Source organism: Panthera tigris, chromosome B4 (assembly GCF_018350195.1).
Source record: "Panthera tigris isolate Pti1 chromosome B4, P.tigris_Pti1_mat1.1, whole genome shotgun sequence".
NCBI lineage: Eukaryota > Metazoa > Chordata > Mammalia > Carnivora > Felidae > Panthera > Panthera tigris.
Genome location: NC_056666.1, coordinates 123771970 through 123792394, shown reverse-complemented (window position 1 = coordinate 123792394; position 20425 = coordinate 123771970). Strand labels below are relative to the sequence as shown.

At 39.5% G+C, this 20425-nt stretch overlaps 1 protein-coding gene across 1 annotated transcript in view; it reads left to right on the top strand.

Moving 5' to 3' along the window:
* Positions 1-20425, top strand: part of ALDH1L2 (aldehyde dehydrogenase 1 family member L2) — a 66927-nt gene that overhangs the window by 15210 nt on the left and 31292 nt on the right. Inside the window, exons 3-10 of the mRNA XM_042993072.1 lie at positions 1798-2032; positions 4856-5021; positions 6745-6846; positions 7057-7146; positions 9042-9176; positions 10341-10466; positions 11031-11122; positions 12407-12554. Coding sequence (XP_042849006.1) covers positions 1798-2032; positions 4856-5021; positions 6745-6846; positions 7057-7146; positions 9042-9176; positions 10341-10466; positions 11031-11122; positions 12407-12554 — 1094 coding nt within the window. The remainder of the gene's footprint in view (positions 1-1797; positions 2033-4855; positions 5022-6744; positions 6847-7056; positions 7147-9041; positions 9177-10340; positions 10467-11030; positions 11123-12406; positions 12555-20425) is intronic.

The window sequence follows — 20425 nt, the reverse complement described above, 5'->3', positions numbered from 1 at the left end:
GCATGGAGCCTGCTTGGGATTCTTTCTTTCTCTGTCCCTCCCCCACTTGTGCTTGTGCACACACTCTCTCTCTCTCTCTCTCTCTCTCTCTCTGTATCTCAAACTAAATAAACTTAAAAAAAAATGAAGACTTCTAAGTTTTTCATTTGATTTTTCTTTCCCAGTTTAACGTTGCACAGTTTCCTCCCAATTTCACATTTTTTACCACCGTTTATTCATTTTCTTATTATCTGAAAATGATTTCTTTACTGTTTTTTGACCATTTTATGAACATTATTATACTGGTCTCTCACATCCTTCCAAGTGTATTGATCAAGGCATCGGCTTGATGGCCAGATTTCTTCAGGACTCACTTGAGATTGGTAACTATGCTTTCTGGTGGAGGCATTATCCCCTCCAAAGTCAACGAAGGTTGATTAAATGGGGGAGAAAGGAAAAGGAGCCCAAAAATACAGATAAAAAGCCTTTCTTAAAGCTTTAAAAAATTGCCTAAAATGTAGTTGCTTTGTATTGTTGGTGGAAAATAAATATATATACTTAATATATGTAAGGTATGTTGTTAGTAAAAATGATATTTTATTATGGAAAAAAATGAGCTGTGCTAACGGCACTTTGGAGGGCTACTCCTTTTCCACACAGAGGTAGATGGAGCTGTTCTTTTGGGAAGAGAGAACATTTTCCACAGGAATGAGCCTCAAATCTTCTCCAGTATGGCAGAACCCTCACGAGGAGCATGTATTCTCCCTTCTTGGCCTCTCTCTTCCACTAATTTATCTGACTGGTGAATTTGGGAGAAGGAACTAGATAATAGACAAGCCCAGCTCAGATCAAAAACGTCCTCTCTTCGTCTTTTGGGATCTGCCTGTTTGGTGGAGAAAATGTGTTCTCATTATAGTTTGCTCTGTAATAAAAATGACTTCCCTCCAGGAAACGGGCATGGGATGGGATTCATGGTTTTCCATCTGTGCCAGAGGCTGAGTACGTCTAATCTGAGTGGTGATGTAGCAGCACTTGGCTCCAAATCTAGAAAACAAACAAACAAATATTCTTTAAGTGGCTATATCAGTAATAAAAGTATAATTTTTTATCTGTAAAAGAGAAAAGCTTTAGTTAAAATTTTAAAATGTTGGGGCACCTGAGTGGCTCAGTTGGTTAAGCATCTGACTCTTGATTTCGGCTCAGGTCATGATCTCACAGTTTTGTGAGTTCAAGCCCTGCATCCGACAATAAGTGTGGAGCTTGGTTGGGATTCTCTTTTGTGTCCCTCCCACCTCTTGCATGCACCTGTTCTCTCTCTCTCAAAATAAATAAATAAACTTAAAATTTTTTTAAATGTTATGTAGCCACAAACTTTTTTTTAAGTTTTATTTATTTATTTTTGGGAATCGGGGGCAGAGAGAGAGAAAGAGAGAGAGAATCCCAAGCAGACCCCATATTATCAGCTCAGAGCCTGACGTGGGACTTGATCCCATGAACCATGAGATCATGACCTAAGCTGAAATCAAAAATCTGATGCTTAACCGACTAAACCACCCAGGCACCCCTAGTCACAAACTTTTGATTAAATATATTATGCCTCAAATATATAGGTAAAAAATCACATTAGAAAAATGGATGGATCATGATAAAATTGTAACAGGTCAAATTCTGGTGACCATCTAAATTGTTCTTCAACGTGTTTTATTTGTCAATGTTTCATGAAGCTGGAAAATTGCAATGTGTGAATCCACACATTGCACATATAAACTTATGGCCAAATTTTTTTTTAATGAAAATCATTTTCTCTTTCCTGCTCAGCTTTAGCTGCAGAGAAAGATGGGACCCCCGTGTTCAAGTTCCCCAGATGGAGAGTCAAGGGCAAGACCATAAAGGAGGTGGCAGAGGCCTACAAATCTGTGGGTGCTGAGCTAAACGTACTTCCCTTCTGCACACAGTTTATCCCCATGGATGTAATTGACAGCCCAAAGTACGGCTCTATCATATATCACCCCTCCATCCTTCCCAGGCATAGAGGAGCCTCTGCTATCAACTGGTGAGCATTTTTTTTAAATTACAGAGAAGATGGGCCTATTTCCATTGCCTATAATCTTCTGTTTTTTTACCTAGGGGATCAAGGAACTAGGTGTGCTTGAGGAGGTGTGAGGCCCTGATTGATTGCTACTATTGCATGAACTCCCCTGAGACATAGAGGTACAGCATGGGCTAGATAGCATTTCCCAAGAATAGTCTATGGAGTACTGGCTTCATTAGGTTTAACTAAGTAACTGAGCAAACAAAGGTTCTATAGTCAGACAAGTTTGGTTTATGATAGATTTCTTGATCACAGGACTTCTTAGAACCTATTATATGTGTCGAGTGAGAACATTATAATCTCTAGGAGGGAATCTGAGTATACAATGTTCCCAAACTTATTCGACCATAGAACTGTTTTTGCACAGAGAATCTCAAGTACATGTCAGGAAATGCTGAATACCTGAAATTATCTTCTTTGTTATCTGTCTTCTGTTCAACTTTAAGCTCCTTGAGGGAAGCGGCTATGATCTAACATTTTTATTGCTGTAGGTACACTTTTCTGCCTTCTCTCCTTTACCTGTGCATCTCCTTGATGTCTCTCAGTGTCAAGTTATTAATTAGGCAGAAAACTACACTTAGTTCCAATGTGGTGAATAACACTTCATTGTATTTGCATGAATTGATTTTTTTTTTTTTTTGCTCTTTTAAATGGTACTGTGTGGTTATCTTTGCATTTAAACTTGTATTTTTTCTCATTTCACATTTCTTCTACATGCAGAATCACTGGGTCAAAGTATATGAATGTTTGCAAGTCTCTTGATAACATAATGCCAATTAATTCCTCAATATTTCTGAAAAGAGTGATTGATTCATTGACTTAGGTCTTGCTCAATTAGTAGCTCTGAGATTTAAAATTATTTAGGTCATATTGCAAATGACATATCAGATAAAGGGTTAGTATCCACAATCTACAAAGAACTTAAACTCAACACCCCCAAAACGAATAATCCAGTGAAGAAATGGGCAAAAGACATGAATAGACACTTCTCCAAAGAAGACATCCAGATGGCCAACTGACACATGAAAAAATGCTCAACATCACTCATCATCAGGGAAATACAAATCAAAACCACAATGAGATACCACCTTACACCTGTCAGAATGGCTAACATTAACAACTCAGGCAACAACAGATGTTGGTGAGGATGTGGAGAAAGAGGATCTCTTTTGCACTGCTGGTGGGAATGCAAGCTGGTGCAGCCACTCTGGAAAACAGTATGGAGGTTCCTCAAAAAACTAAAAATAGAACTACCCTATGACCCAGCATTTGCACTACTAGGTATTTATCCAAGGGACACAGGTGTGCTGTTTCAAAGGGACACATGCACCCCCATGTTTATAGCAGCACTATGAACAATAGCCAAAGTATGGAAAGAGCCCAAATGTCCATCAATGGATGAATAGATAAAGAAGATGTGGTATGTATATACAATGGAGTATTACTCAGCAATCAAAAAGAATGAAATCTTACCATTTGCAACCGTGTGGATGGAACTGGAGGGTATTATGCTAAGTGAAATTAGTCAGCCAGAGAAAGACAAAAATCATATGACTTCACTCATATGAGGACTTTAAGAGACAAAACAGATGAACATAAGGGAAGGGAAACAAAAATAATATGAAAACAGGGAGGGGGACAAAACAGAGGAGACTCATAAATATGGAGAACAAACTGAGCGTTGCTGGAGGGGTTGTGGGAGGGAGGATGGGCTAAATGGGTAAGGGACATTAAGGAATCTACTGAAATCATTGCTTCACTATATACTAACTAATTTGGATATAAATTTTTAAAAAATAAAAAATAAAGTTAAATAAAAAAAAAAAAGAAATTATACCACAAAAAAAAATTTCCGTCATAAACATGGATGATGTCAATATTAGCCTGCTCTCTGATATACTTTTATATGTATTTGTTCACATATTCAGCTTATTGGTTGTATTATATGCTCTTAAGGGCCAACATTTTCTTTTTCTTTTTTTGTTTTTTAAGTTTATTTATTTATTTTGGGAGAAAGAGAGTGTGTGCGTGAGTGAGTACATGAGTGGGGGAGGGGCAGAGAGAGAGGTAGAGAGAATCCCAAGTAGGCTCTGTGCTACCAGTGCAGAGCCCCACATGGTGCTCAGTCCCATGAGCTGTGAGATCATGACCTGAGCCAAAATCAAGAGTCAGATGCCCAACCAAGTGAGCCACCCAGAGCCCCCAGGGCCAACATTTTCTCTTAGGCTAAGCTTCCTAGAGCATAAAATACAAAGATTTGGATTAACCAACCATCTTTTACTATAATTTACATGGACAATCTAGAGCTAATTCTAGCTCTGACACTTATATCCAAATTATATCATTTGTATTAATAATCAGTTCTCATTTACTGAGTATCTTCCGCTTTATCTTCCTTTATCTTATTCTGCCTAATACAGGGTCAACTATGATGTAGGAATTGGACCCAGGTGGGCAAAATTGCTTGATGCCACAGTAGAAAGCTGGCAACTGGCAGTTAATGAGTGGTAGTAATGATGGGCTCCAGTGCCCTTTTGAATAGACTAGCAGTCATTAGTGTGTATTAACAAGAAAGACTATAGATATGGGAATGTACAAAATAGTGGTACCATTAAGTGGTGATTTTATGAATGTTGACATCTCCTGGCTTTGCTGTTAATTTCTCATGGTAGCTTCCCTCACTGTCTACTTTCCATTATAACTATCTTGTACTTTAATATCACTAACTCATCACTTTGTCATACATTATACCAACATTTTAAGTTGAAGCTCTTCTTTTCACAGGACTCTAATTATGGGAGATAAGAAAGCTGGGTTTTCTGTTTTCTGGGCTGATGATGGTTTAGACACAGGACCCATCCTTCTTCAGAAGTCATGTGATGTTGAACCCAATGATACAGTGGATGCACTTTATAATCGGTTTCTCTTTCCTGAAGGAATCAAAGCCATGGTTAGTATATTTATGCCATCGAGAAGAATTTAGTAAACCTTTAAGATTTTAGAAATATTTTTCTTTTATTGAGAATTTTCCTATATTAATTGTTATACACAGTATAAAGCTGAAAAACAAAATTAGATTTTATATTTGCCAGTAGGATGGTATATTTCGGGTTGAAATCTGAATGTTAAAATTTTAGTTTGTGAGGCTATCTTGTTCCTCTGAGAGCACTGATAAAATGGGTGAAGTAGCAATGAAATGGCTTCATTTATTTTGCCAAATACTTGAATCTCCAGCCCTGTTTATAATGACTAATTGTAAAGAAGTGTATAGACTCTTAAGAAATTTTGCTATGGAAGTTGGACTTCCTTCAAAAGTATTTGGAATCAGTCTATGTAACAGGGTGAAATTTGGCATTGCTTAATTTTTTCAGATGTGTTCTGGGTAAAAAGCTCAAAGCACGTGCACCACAACATAAAAATATATTAGCTTGTAGAAATACCGAAAGATAATTTCAGTGTCATTTAATTTTTTCCGAGTTCGATATATATAGTAGAAACAGCCACATAGAGATGGACATTAGGAAAAAGCAGCAGCTATGGATTTAGGAGGAAAGACAGCAGTGATTTGTTTGTATCATTTAATGATTAAGAGAGTAGGGCACTGGTGTCAGAAAGACACCAAAGTTCTCATTCTACTGCTTAGCTGTTGTGACAGTAGGCAAGTCGCTTAGCTTCGCCAGCCTTGGTTTCCTTATCTGTAAAGTGTAGATAACTGCCTGACTTACAGGCATGCTGTGAAAATTAGGTAGCATTTGTGTAACGTGCCTGGCACACAGTAGGTGCTAAAAAATGATCATTACAATCAAAATAGTGTTGGGTGTGTTCAGTGGCATTTGCTCAAGCCCAGATCATGTATCCAATGATATTATAGCTACAAGTGGGCAAGTGAATGAGCTATGAACTGGCCCTGTTCTCAGGTCTCTCCATCCGCATACTTTTGGGGGGAGGGTGTTGGTCAACAGCTGTGTATGCTGAGAGCGAGGTCTGGGAACTGAAGCTCAGGTAGGCCTCCCCATGAAGGAGAGAGACTCTCAAGGCAAACGAGAATCTGGCACAGAAGAGAATTCAGGACACATCCCAAAGGCAATCAAACTCATGGGTAGATTTTAATTATTTTTAAATTTCGGGTGTCCTACACTAGAAAGTAAGTTGAATTTCTTAAATATAACAACGTACCACTTTCTAGAATCATCATGATAAATAGAAATCACTCACAGTGACTTATTTTACAGTTATATTACTGAAATTCCCACTGGGTCATCAAGGGATGTTGAAATTTGTTGAAACAAGGGAGTCATTTTTAAGAGTACAGGCTTGATATTGGCAATAGGTAGACTTGGATGGAGATCTTGCTTCTGATGCCTATTGGCTACCTCTGCTCTTGAGCTAGTTGCTTCACTTTTCTAGGCCTCGTTTTTCTCATCTGTAAAACCAGAATAATAATATCTACCTGGCAGGATTGGTGTGATGTCTGCAAAGGATATTTTCTATGAAGTAGCTATCACATTGCCTGGCACATAAATGGACCTGATGAAATGGTAGTTGTCTATTATTATAGTCTGACTCTCTGGACAGATTTCTATGTAGCAATTCTGTTTTGCAGAGCTTCAATTAAACAGATGATGCCATTGCTGACCATTAGGCTATAACCCAGATAATGTTTTTGGCTTTAGGTGGAAGCTGTTCAACTCATAGCCGATGGAAAAGCTCCTCGCATTCCCCAACCAGAAGAAGGAGCAACATATGAAGGCATCCAGAAAAAGGAAAATGCTGAGGTATTTATATCCACTCAATAATACACCCCAAAGTTCTTGGCCATTTACCTTTAAGTAGTTCCCAACGTACAATTTCCTGGCCAAAGGGTAGATCTCCAATCCAGCCTATTCTATGCTTACCCAACCCCACTTCCACCACTGATGGAGAGAGATGTTTCTATTGCCTTTGACACTCATAGCATTAGGAGATTCAGCTTTGTGCTTTCCTAGATTTCTTGGGATCAGTCTGCCGAAGTTTTGCATAACTGGATCCGAGGTCATGATAAAGTCCCTGGAGCTTGGACAGAGATAAATGGACAGGTATGTGCCAGGGACCAATTTTTGTGTGTGTGTGTGTGTGTGTGTGTGTGTGTGTTACCTTTGTAAAAGTTATTACACATAAGTCCTCTGGTTCTTTCCTTGGTCATGAAGAGGGTCTGTGATTCTAGGTATATGTGCCCAGCTGGATGAAAACACCCCCATCTTTACTCGTACTGAGCATTTGCCGTGAAGCAGATGCTAGGCACAGCCTCTGCTCTCAAGGAGCCTGCAGTTTTATGGAGAAAGCAGAGAAGTGAATAAGCACTCACAAGGCAATAAGACAAATGCTATCCTTGAGGCCCAGACTCAGGTGCAGTAGGAAAGGCTTCCTAGAAAAGCTGGTCCATTTGTTTGCCCTTCAAGAGGTCAGCAGGTAGAGAAGGAAACAAAGAAGCAAAGACCCAGAGATAGGAGAGTGTTACCCAGTCTAGGAGTCCCAAAGAGCCTCAGGTGTGAGGAGCAGGTGGGAGAGGTGGCCATGGGGGGGGGGGGGGCGGGGTGGAGAGGCAGGGGAGGAGCAGGAAGGGCCTTATAATCCCTGGGAAATCTCAACCCAATTTGGCTCTCAGGTTTCAGCTCTCCTTGGGAGTTCCCTGACTTCACAGGCCCGTGCTGGCCAGGTTGGGGGTCCCTCCTCCTGGTCCAACAACCCCCTGCCTGCCTCTGACACAGCATATTATATATATTGTCAGGGTCTCTTTATTTATCAATCCCCCCACCCCTACTAGGCTTTGTACTCCATGGGGCAAGGACTTCATGTTATTGTCTTGATAATATCCTCACTTAAGCAGGATTCTTAGTATGTATTAGGTGCCAACAAAAATATGTGGGATCAGGAAAGACCAAGAGCGGGAGTTTAGTGCAGTAGTTAAGTGAGTGGGAACTGAAGCCAGAATGTTTCTGTTAAAATCTGGCTCTGCCACTGTTTGCTGAGTAATCTCAGGCAGGTTACTTAACCAGTGGGGCTTTGGGTTCCTTATTGCAAATGGGACTAATAATGGCACCTGGGTGCCTCAGTTGGTTAAGCATCTGACTCTTGAGTTTGGCTTGGGTCATGATCTCACGGTTCAGGGATCAAGCCCTGCATCGGGCTCCATTAACAGCATAGAATCTGCTTGGGGTTCTCTGCATCGGGCTCCATTAACAGCATAGAATCTGCTTGGGGTTCTCTCCCCACCCCCCCCCCCGCCCCCCGCCGCCCCTCTCCTGCGCATACACACACACACACTCTCTCTCAAAATAAATACACTTAAAAAATAATAATAGTGTCTCTTTTATTGGCTACAGGTCATTGTGAAAATTAAGTGAGTTAATACATGTTAATTCATTTACATACTGAGTCCTGGGCATGTGTATTCAATATATGTTAACTATTATAATCTTCAATAGGTGATAGCTAATAGTCATAGAATTACAATCACAAATCAATTACCATCACGTTTTCTTAGTTACAGTCTGGATCCAGTCCTGTTTCCATGAACTGACCCACAAAGCACCCTGTACTTCCCATCAGTAATCGCACTGGACTGTAATCATCTGGTTGCTACCTGCACCTGCCCTCACTGACTCTCTGCCATCACCACCTCCCCTCCCCTTTGAAAATCGAAGTCTGCAAGACCTTTTTGTCTCATTTACCTTCGTATCCATGTGAAGAAATGATAAATGTCATCTGGTTGTGAGGCATTCTTGAAACTCTTCAGTCGTACATTCATAAACTATCTCTTGCTCGGTGTCATTTCCACAGATGCTTGATACAGTCTCCCACATTGGGGTGTTCCGATTTTATCAGAGATGATGATTCCAACTGGAGCTTTTTTGCAGGGAGTGCTGTTTGCACACACCCCTGTTTGTAGGTGTAACTCCCTCATTTCACATGGGTTTGATCTCTTTATTAGATGGTCACGTTTTATGGCTCGTCATTGCTGAAAAGCTCCGTGCCTTCTGGAGAACCACTGGAAATCAAAGGTGCCACGAAGCCTGGTCTTGTTACCAAAAATGGACTTGTTCTTTTTGGTAATGATGGAAAAGCAGTGAGTGTTCAATATGGTCACCTATAAAGTAACATTTTTGATTTCCTTCTATAACCCAAGCTACTAAGGAAATATCTTTTACAAGGTAATCCAGCTTTGCAGTGGGACATGGGAGGCTCGAGATACCCATGCCCTATTTCTGTCGGGGGATGAGCTGGCTCTGTGTGCCTAGTTGAGAACAAGTCTCCCTAGGATGAGCCTCAAGGACCTGTGCAGTCACCTTGGTGGCACAGTAAAAAGAGTTTGGAATTTAGTCAGGAAACAGGATGTGAATCCCTTGCTCTGCCACTTACTGGTCTTGTGGAGGACGCTTCTCCCCTCTGAGTCTCTGTTTCCTCATCTATAAAACAGACAGTAGTCCCATCTGTCTGCCTTCCCACTGCTGGAGCCCAGGAGGCTAAATGCAATGGATGTGGCCCTCTTCAGATGCTCCTTGCCTTTGCCTTCCACGCAGGCAGCCACCCTCACTTCTGTGCTTGGAAGCATGGGCCCTTGGCCCCAGTGGGCTCTTTGAAGAAAGCAAAGGGGAATTTGCAGCTTACAGATATATTCTGGTAGCTGGCAGGGTAGATCAGTTATTAAGATTGTAGGCTTCAGGGTCCAGCTGCTTCTCGGTTGTAACCCCAGCTGTGCAGCATTGGGCAAATCACTTACCCTGCACTGAGTCTCCATTTCCTCATCAGTAAAATGGGGATAATAATGGCACCTGCTTCCATCGGGATTTGTGGGACTAAAATGAGATACGTGCATCCATACATGAATACATAGCACTGTGCCTGCTACAGAGTAAGTGTTCAGATGATGGGAGGAGGAGGAAGAGGAGGAGGAGAGAGAGGAGGAGTGGGAGGAGGGGGAGGAGGAGAAAGAGGAGTTACAGTAGGTTTTAGTCTACATATATCCAAATGCCAATTTTTTGGGAGCTTATTACCCATTTTGAGATGTATCTACCCCTAGACTTAACTTTCTCCTTTCTGCTGCCTTTATTAAAATACCATTTCAGTCCTTTTACAAATAATGGTGAGTGCTTTCTATCCATATTTTTGTATTTGCCAAATAAGCTGCCCCTTGTATTTGTGTAATCTACGACACGTCTTCCCCTACCAACCTCACTTTTGAATTGTCCTAATCTTCAATCCTTCTGTTTGTCTTGTTGCTGCACTGTAGCTGATGGTGAGGAATTTGCAGTTTGAAGATGGAAGAATGATTCCAGCCTCTCAGTACTTTTCAGCGGGTGAGACCTCAGTGCTAGAACTTACAGCCGAAGAGATGAAGGTGGCAGGGACCATCAAGGTGAACATGTGATGTCCTTAATGTTACCCTTACCTTGCAAAACTGAAGCATTTTTGCAACTGTACCATCAGTCTTCAGAGTAGTGAGGATGGAACTTTATTTCTCCTCTTTTTTGTATTAGCCATAGTAGGAATCAACTCCAAAATGTATATGCAAAGTTATTTCTCACTCACAAAATAATCCCAGGCAGTTCTAGGTTGGCAGGGGGATTAGAGGTGAAGCTGGAATGTGAGGATTAGGGGTGGAGTCACTCAGGGACCCAGGCTATGCTATCTTCAAAGTCACCTACAGTCCAGGCAGCCAAAAAGGGCAAAAGCGCACAGAGAATCGTGGGAAGGGGGTTCTTCATGGGTCAAGACTGGGTGTCAAGTTCACCTCCGCTCATACTCATTGGCTAGAAGTCAGTCATTCGGCTACATCTAACTTGAAGAGTTGCTAAAAAATGTAGTCAGACCATGTATCCAAGATGGAAAAAAAAAAAGTAGGTTTGGTGAGGCACTGGTCAGTCTCTGCCACTGTGTTTTTCATGGCACGCCCTTCATAAAAATTATCCTTGCCGTATAGGACATCTGGGCTGGAATTTTAAGCAACGTCCCTGTTATTGAAGACTCGACAGACTTCTTTAAATCTGGAGCAAGCTCAATGGATGTTGTCAGGTAAAACTATCACCCTGTTGACTCACACCCCTCCACTGGGGATTTTGACTTTGACTTTGAAGATCCAATCCAATCCTTTGTTCTGGATGCTATCACTCTACCATTATTCTGTTTCTCTTTTCTTCATCTTTTTTGGATTGTTTGTTTCCACGGCCAAACACATATCTGTGTTCCTTTCTCTGTCACTAGCCAGGAGATGTTTTCATATCTCCTGTATACCTAGAAAATCGGTGCTTCTAATTGTTTGTTTCTTTTTAAAATTCATCCTCACATCTGTTAGCTAATTTTCCTCCAATATGACACTGGAGTTGGGAAGCTCTAAATGAGAATTTTTTTTTTTGATGTTTATTTATTTTTGAGAGAGGAGAAACGTAGTGCAAGCAGGGGAGGAGCAGAAGAAGAGGAAGACACAGAGGATCCAGGTTCTGAGCTGTCAGCACAGAGCCCAATGCGGGGCTTGAACCCATGAACCATAAGATCATGACCTGAGCTAAAGTCGGACGCTTAACCGACTGAGCCACCCAGGTGCCCCTCAAAAATAATTTTGATTCTGCTTAGTACCAACACTAACCACGTAATAAAACAAATGTTTGCTCCATTCTTATATATGATCTCCAGAAAATATTATACAATGTCTTTTGTTTCATAATCTTTATTTACATTAGGGACTTTTCTTTATTCCTTATTCCTTGAGTACCTTTGAAAGGATAGGAACTGATTTTATGTGCCCCTTAATTATCTTGCTTGCAAGTAAGTAAAATGTTTTTGCCTTGGTTTCTTTTATCATAGCCATGCACAAAGTTAAAGACAAAAGAATATCCACTGTCCTTCCAGACACCTTTTTAGGGGCACCTGGGTGGCTCAGTTGGTTAAGCCTCCAACTCTAGGTTTCAGCTCAGGTCATGGTCTCGTGGCTTGTGAGATTGAACCCGGCATTGGGCTCTGTGCTGATAACATGGAGTCTGCTTGAGATTCTCTCTCTCTCTCTCTCTCTCTCTCTCTCTCTCCCTCCCTCTCTGCCACTCCCCCGCTCATGCACACACATGTGCATGTGCATTTTCTGTCTCTCTCAAAATAAATAAACAGTAAAAAATTTTTTAGAATGCAGCTTTTTGATTTTGTTCTCCCGGTCTTATCAATTTTTTCAATTATCATAGAAGATCTCATAGGTGGTAAATAGGCAAGGGACATGTCTTCTCTCAAAGCAACTTGACAAATGTAATGACACAGTGCCCCTAAACTCTTTTAAAAACGTAAATAACATGAACTGGTTCTTACCTGAAGGCTGGTTGAAGAGATCAGACAGAAGTGCGGTGGGCTTCAACTACAGAATGAAGATGTCTATCTGGCCACCAAGTTTGAAGACTTCATTCAGAAAGTTGTGAGGAAACTGAGAGGAGAAGAATCGGAAGAGGAGCTGGTGGTGGATTATGTAAGCTTTTCTGTGCTTCACGAAATCTAAATCATTAGGACCCATACACTATAAAGGAATGCGGTTCCTTTTGTCCATTTGTTTTTACATTTATGACCATTTATTTATTTATTCGTTCATTTATTTATTTATTTATTTTTAATGTTTATTTATTTATTTTTTGAGAGAGAGACAGACAGAGTGTGAGTAGGGGAGGGGCAGAGAGAGAGAGAGACAGGGGGGGAGGGGGGGGGGACACAGAATCTGAAGCAGGCTTCAGGCTCTGAGCTGTCAGCACAGAGCCTGATGCGGGACTTGAACTCACAAACCGTGAGATCATGACCCGAGCCGAAGTCAGACACTTAACCGACTGAGCCACCCAGGTGCCCCACATTTTAAATACCTTTTAAAACAGGTATTTTAGTGACTTGTAATTCAGACACCATTACATTCACCCTTTTAAAATATAGAGTTAAGGGACACCTGGGTGGCTTACTCAGTTAAGTGTCTGACTCTTGATCGTGATCTCCCATGATGATCTCGTGGTCATGGGATGGAGCCCCATATCAAGCCCTGAGTCGGGCTCCAGATTGCACATGGAGGCTGCGTGGGATTCTCTCCCTCTCTGCCTCTGCCCCTCCCCCACTTGCGTGCCCTCCTTCTCTCTTAAAATAAATAAACATTTAAAGAAATTAAAATGTACAGTTCAGTAGTTGTTTTGCTTTTTAGAGAGAGAGAGAGAGAGGGTGCATGTGCAGGGGAGAGGGGCAGAGGGAGAGAGAAAGAATCTTCTCTCCCCAATATGAGGCTCAATCCCATAACTCTGGGATCATGACTTGAGCCAAAATCAAGACCCCGCTGCTCAACCCACTGAGCCACCCAGACGCCCCCAATTCAGTGGTTTTAAGTATATTCACAGAGTTGTGCAACCATCACCACTATCTGATTGTGGAACTTTTTTTTTTTTTTAATTATGCCCAAGTTTATTTATTTGTTTATTTTAGCATGCTACAAAATATCAATATGCACTGAATGAAAACACATTACATATCTTAGTTCCAAAGAGTTTTCATCTATGTAAGGCTAGGCCTTTGGAGAAAACCATGTGTTAACTGAAATGGCTGTAGTGCCCCTATTCTCTACGAGTTCTCTCTTCTGAGTCTTTTTTTTTTTTAATTTAAATCCAAGTTAGTTAACATATAGTGTGATAATGATTTTAGGAATAGAAATTAGTGATTCATCACTTACGTATAACACCCAGTGCTCATCCCAACAAGTGTCCTCCTTCATGCCCCACACCCATTTAGCCCATCCCCCCCATCCAACACTCCTCCAGCAACCCTCAGTTTGTTCTCTTTATTTAAGAGTCTCTTACGGTTTGTCTCTTACGTTTTATCTCTTTTTTGCTTCCCTTCCCCTATGTTCATCTGTTTTGTTTCTTAAAGTCCACATGTGAGTGATGTCATATGATATTTGTCTTTCTCTGACTGACTGATTTCACTTAGCATGATACACTCTAGTTCCATCCATGTTGTTGCAAACGGCAATAATTTATTCTTTTTGACCACCAAGTAATATTCCATTGTATATATATGCCACATCTTCTTTATCCATTCATCCATTGATGGACAGCTGGGCTTTTTCCATACTTTGGCTATTGTCAACACCACTGCTATAAACATTGAGGTGCATGTGCCCCTTCTAAACAGCACACCTGTGTCCCTTGGATAAATACTTAATAGTGCAATTGCTGCGTTGTAGGGTAGCTCAATTTTTAATTTTTTGAGAAACCACCATGCTGTTTTCCCGAGTGGCTGCACCAGTTTGCATTTCCACCAGCAGTGCAAAAGGATTCCTCTTTCTCCACATCCTTGCCAACATCTGTGGTTGCCTGAGTTGTTAATTTAATTTTAGCCATTCTGACAGGTGTGAGGTGGTATCTTATTGTGATTTTGGTTTGTATTTCCCTGATGATGAGTGATATTGAGCATTTTTTCATGTGTCTGTTAGTCATCTGGATGTCTTCTTTGGAGAAGTGTCTATTCATGTCTTTTGCCCATTTCTTCACTGGATTGGTTGTTTTTTGGGTGTTGAGTTTGATAAGTTCTTTATAGATTTTGGATACTAACCCTTTATCTGATATGTCATTTGCAAATATCTTCTCCCGTTCCATCAGTTGCCTTTTAGTTTTGCTGATTGTTTCCTTCGCTGTGCAGAAGTTTTTTATTTTGATGAGGTCCCAATAGTTCATTTTTGCTTTTGTTTCCCATGCTTCCAGAGACATGTCAAGAAGTTGGCTGCAGTCGAGGTCAAAGAGGTTGTTGCCTGTTTTCTCCTCTAGGATTTTGATGGCTTCCTGACTTATGTTTAGGTCTTTCATCTACTTTGAATTTATTTTTGTGTATGGTGTAAGGAATTGGTCCAGGTTCATTCTTCTGCATGTCGCTGTCCAGTTTTCCCAGCACCACTTGCTGAAGAGACTGTCTTTTTTCCATTGGATATGATTTCCTGTTTTGTCAAAGATTAGTTGGCCATACGTTTGTGGGTCCATTTCTGGGTTCTCTATTCTGTTCCATTGATCTATGTGTTTGTTTTCATGCCAGTACCATACTGTCTTGATGATTACAGCTTTGTAATACAGCTTGAAGTCCGGGATTGTGGTACCTCCAGCTTTGGTTTTCTTTTTCAGGATTGCTTTGGCTATTCAGGGTCTTTTCTGGTTCCATATTAGGATTGTTTGTTCTAGCTCTATGAAGAATGCTGGTGTTATTTTGATAGGGATTGCATTGAATACGTAGACTGCTTTGGGTAGTTTCGACATTTTAACAATATTTGTTCTTCCAGTCCATAAGCACGGAATGTTTTTCCATTTTTTTGTGTGTGTCTTCAGTTTCTTTCATAAACTTTCTATAGTTTTCAGTGTATAGATTTTCCACCTCTTTGGTTAGATTTATTCCTAGGTATTTTATAGTTTTTGGTGCAATTGTAAATGGGATCAATTCCTTGATTTCTCTTTCTGCTGTTTCATTATTATATAGAAATGCAACTGATTTCTGTACACTGATTTTATATCCTGTGACTTTGTTGAATTCATGAATCAGTTCTAGCCATTTTTTGGTGGAATATTTTGGGTTTTCCACATAGAATATCATGTTGTCTGCAAAGAGTGAAAGTTTGGCTGCCTCCTTGCAGATTTGGATGCCTTTTATTTCTTTGTGTTGTCTGATCGCTAAGGCCAGGACTTCCAACACTATGTTGAATAACAGTGACAAGAGTAGGCATCCTTGTCGTGTTCCTGACCTTAGGGGAAAGCTCTCAGTTTTTCCCCATTGAGGATGATCTTACCAGTGGGTCTTTTGCATATAGCTCTTATAATCTTGAGGTATGATCCTTCTATTCCTAATTTCTTGAGGGTTTGTATCAAGAAAGGATGCTGTATTTTGTCAGATGCTTTCTCTGCATCTATTGAGAAGATCATGTGGTTCTTATCCTTTCTTTTATTAATGTGATGTATCATATTGATTCATTTGTGGATATTGAACCAGCCCTGCATCCCAGGAATAAATCCCACTTGATCGTGGTGAATAATTCTTTTAATGTATTGTTGGATCTGGTTTGCTAGTATCTTCTTGAGAATTTTTGCATCCATGTTCATCAGGGAAATTGGTCTATAGTTCTCCTTTTTAGTGGGGTCTCTGTCTGGTTTTGGAATCAAGGTAATGCTGGCCTTGTAGAATGAGTTTGGCAGTTTTCCTTCCATTTCTATTTTTTGGAAAAACTTCAAAATAACAGGTGTTAACTCTTCTTTAAATGTTTGGTAGAATTCCCCTGGAAAGCCATCACCCTGGACTCTTGTTTGTTGGGAGATTTTTGATTACTGATTCAATTTCTTTAATGGTTATGGGTCTGTTCAAATTTTCTATTTCTTCCTGTTTCAGTTTAGTAGTTTGTATATTTCTAGAAATTTATCCATTTCTTCCAGATTGCCCAATTTGTTGGCATATAATTGCTCATATTCTTTTATTATTATTTGTATTTCTGCGGTGTTAGTTGTGATCTCTCCTCTTTCATTCATGTTTTTATTTATTTGGGTCCTTTCCTTTTTCTTTTTTATCAGTCTGGCTAGGGGGTTATCGATTTTGTTAATTCTTTCAAACTACCAGCTTCTAGTTTCATTCTATTGTTTTTTGTGTTTTTTTTTAATCTTGATACCATTGATTTCTGCTCTAATCTTATTTCCTATCTTCTGCTGGTTTTGGACTTTATTTGCTATTCTTTTTCCAGCTCTTTTAGGTGTAGGGTTAGGTTGTGTATTTGAGACCTTTCTTCCTTCTATTAGGAAGGCCTGGATTGCTATATATTTCCTTCTTATGACCACCTTTGCTGCATCCCAGAGGTTTTGGGCTATTGTGTTTTCATTATCATTGGCTTTCATGTACTTTCTAATTTCCTCTTTAATTTCTTGGCTAACCCATTCATTCTTTTTTTTTTTATTTTTTTTTTTTTTATGTTTATTTTTGAGACAGAGACAGAGCATGAACGGGGGAGGGGCAGACAGAAAGGGAGACACAGAATCGGAAGCAGGTTCCAGGCTCTGAGCCATCAGCCCAGAGCCTGACGCGGGGCTGGAACTCACAGTCTGTGAGATCATGACCTGAGCTGAAATCAGACGCTTAACCGACCGAGCCACCCAGGCGCCCCACCCATTCATTCTTTAGGAGGATGTTCTTTAATCTCCAAGTACTCATGGTCTTTCCAATTTTTTTCTTGTAGTTGATTTCATGTTTCATAGTGTTGCGGTCTGATAATGTGCAAGGTATGATCTCTATATTTTTGTGTTTGTTAAGGGCTGATTTGTGTCCCAGTATGTGATCTATTCTGGAGAATAGTCCATGTGCTCTTGAGAAGAACGTGTATTCTGCTGCTTTAGGATGAAATGTGCGGAATATATGTTTTGTCCATCCAGACCAGTGTGTCATTCAAATCATTGTTTCCTTGGTGATTTTCTGCTTACATGATCTGTCCATTGCTGTAAGTGGGGTGTTGAAATCCCCTACTATTGTGGTACTATTATCAACGAGTTTCTTTATGTTTGTGATTGATTTATATATTTGGGTGTTTCATGTTGGGAGCATGAATGTTTACAATTGTTAGGTCTTCTTGGTGGATAGACCCCTTAATTATGATATATTACCCTTCTTCATGTCTTGTTACAGTTTTTATTTTAAAATCTAGTGTGTCTGATATACATATGGCTACTTCAGCTTTCTTTTGGTGACCATTAGCATGATAGATGGTTCTCCATCCCCTTTCAATCTGTAGGTGTCTTAGGTCTCAAATGGGTCTCTTGTAAGCAGCATATAGATGGGTCTTGTTTTCTTATCCATTCTGATACCCTATGTCTTTTGATTGGAGCTTTTAGTCCATTGACTAAAAGAGTCAGTACTGAAAGATAATTTAGTGCTATTGTGTTGCCTGTAGAGTTGCTGTTTCTGGTGATGTTCTCTGGTCCTTTCTCGTCTTTGTTGCTTTTGGTCTTTTTTGTTTTGTTTCATCTTTTCTCCACTCAGAGTCCCCCTTAAAATTTTCTGCATTAAAATTTTCCTTCATTTTGTCTTGTTAGAGGAAGAAAAAAATAATAAAAATTAAAAATTAAAAAATTAAAAACAAAACAAAAAATCAAATAAAGGAAGCTAGATCCTAGTTGTGTTTTGGTCTGCTTATTGAAAGAAACTTGATATACCAGAGAAAAAGGGGAAAGAAAGAAAAAAAAAAGGTAAGAAAAAAAAATGTTTAATGTATATAATAAAATAGAATAAATGAAATAAGGAAAGTGAAATAGAATAAAAAATTTACAATGAAATAAAAAACATTCTAAAATAATTTAAAAATTTTTTAAATACTAAAAATAATTTAAAAAAATTTTTAATTAAATAAAAAGAAAATAAAAATCAATTTTCCTCTTTCTGCTGAGTTCTGTGGCTCAAGTCATGCATATTGTTGTGTTAATCCTCAGATCAGTTTCCTAGGTATGCAAAATGGTTTGGTGCTGATCTGGCTGTGTTTCAGGGACAAGACAAGCTGAGAGCTTCCATGCTGCTCTACCATCTTGAACCCCCTCCTCTGATTATGGAACAATTTTATCACCCCAAAAAGAAACACTATATCCATTGACAATGATTCTCTCCTTTCTTCCCCCCACCCCTGGCTCCCAGATACCATTAATCTCCTTTATGTCTCCATGGATTTGCCCACTTTAGATATTTCATATAAGTGGAATCACACAATTTGTGGCCTGTTAAGCATCTGGCTTCTTTCACTGAACACCATGTGTTCAAGGTCCATCTATGTTGTAGTAGGTGTTACCCACTTCCTTCCTTTTTGTGGCTGGATAATATTGTTGTATAGATACACCACATTTTGTTTATCCATTCCTCAGGTAATGCACATTTTGTTTTCACTTTTTAGTATTATAAATAATGCTGCAATGAAAATTCATGTGTAGGTTTTTGTGTGAATGTATGTTTTCAGTTCTCTGGGGTATATATCTAGGAGTGCAATTGATGAGTCATGCGGTAACTCTATGTTTAATTTTTTGAGGAACATCCAAGCTGTTTTCCAAAGTGGCTATACTATTTCACAGTCCCACTCGCAATGTAGAAAGGTTCTGATTTCTCCATATCCTCACCAACATTTGCTTTGCCTGTCTTTTCTATTTTAGCTGTGGGTAAGAAATACTATCTCATTGTGGCTTTGGTTTACATTTCCCTGATGACTAATGATGAGTCTCTTTTCATGTCTTTATTAGTCATTTGTATCTCTTCTTTGGGAAAAATGTCCATTCAGATTCTTTACCCTTTTTTAACTGGGATATATGTCTTTTTAATGTTGAGTTGTAAGGAGCTTTTGTATATTTTGGGTACTAGACCTTAATTAGATACATGATTTGTAAATATTTTCTCCTATTCTGTGGGCTTTCTTTTCACTTTTTTGACAGTGTCCTTTGACATGCAAAAGTTTTTAATTTGATTAAGTTTAATTTATCTATTCTTTTTCCATTTTGCTTCTGCAGGCATACCTCATTTTATTGCCTTCTTTGCTTTACTGTGTGCTTCACAGGTATTATGTTTTTCACAAATTAAAGGTTTGTGGCAACTCTGCATCAAGCAAGTCTATTGTTACCATCTTTCCAACAGCATCTTCTCATTTCATGTCTCGGTGTCACATTCTGGTAATTCTCACAATATTTCAAACTTTTTCATTTGTTATGATCTGTGATCATTGTTAATCTGTGATCAGTGATTATGACCCACTGAGAGCTCAGGTGGTGGTTACCAATGTTTTGCAATAAAGTATTTATTTATTTGTGTGTTTGAGGGAAAGAAAAAAACATCCAAAATTTATTTGCTAAAACGATAGACAGCATCAGCACGTTAAACTACAGGGGTTTCTCTGTAGATCGTACATTCACACGGCATTATTTGCTTACCAGTGAGAAAGCCTCCAGTGTGTTTTCTGTAATAATACCCACTTCACAGTGTAAACAGGTGCTATTCTTGTGTTCAGCTTACAATTCCAGGAGGAAAGGCACAATGTGGCAAAAAAAAAAAAAAAAACCCACAAAAAACAAAAACAAAAAAAACCCCAACTTTTTGGATCCTAAAGTCAGGTGTAGTAACACAGACAAACTTTTGATAACGGTCTTAATCGACTTATCCACATAGAAGGAGACGTCTCCACTCAGAAATTAAGGTCTTTCTTTCTCCTTCCTTGTTAAACCATTAGAACGATGTTTCCTCATTTGCTTCATATCACATATACAAAAGGGGGGGTGGAGTTTAAAACAAAGAATCACAAAAATATCTTAAGCATCCAGTTGTTCCCACCATACA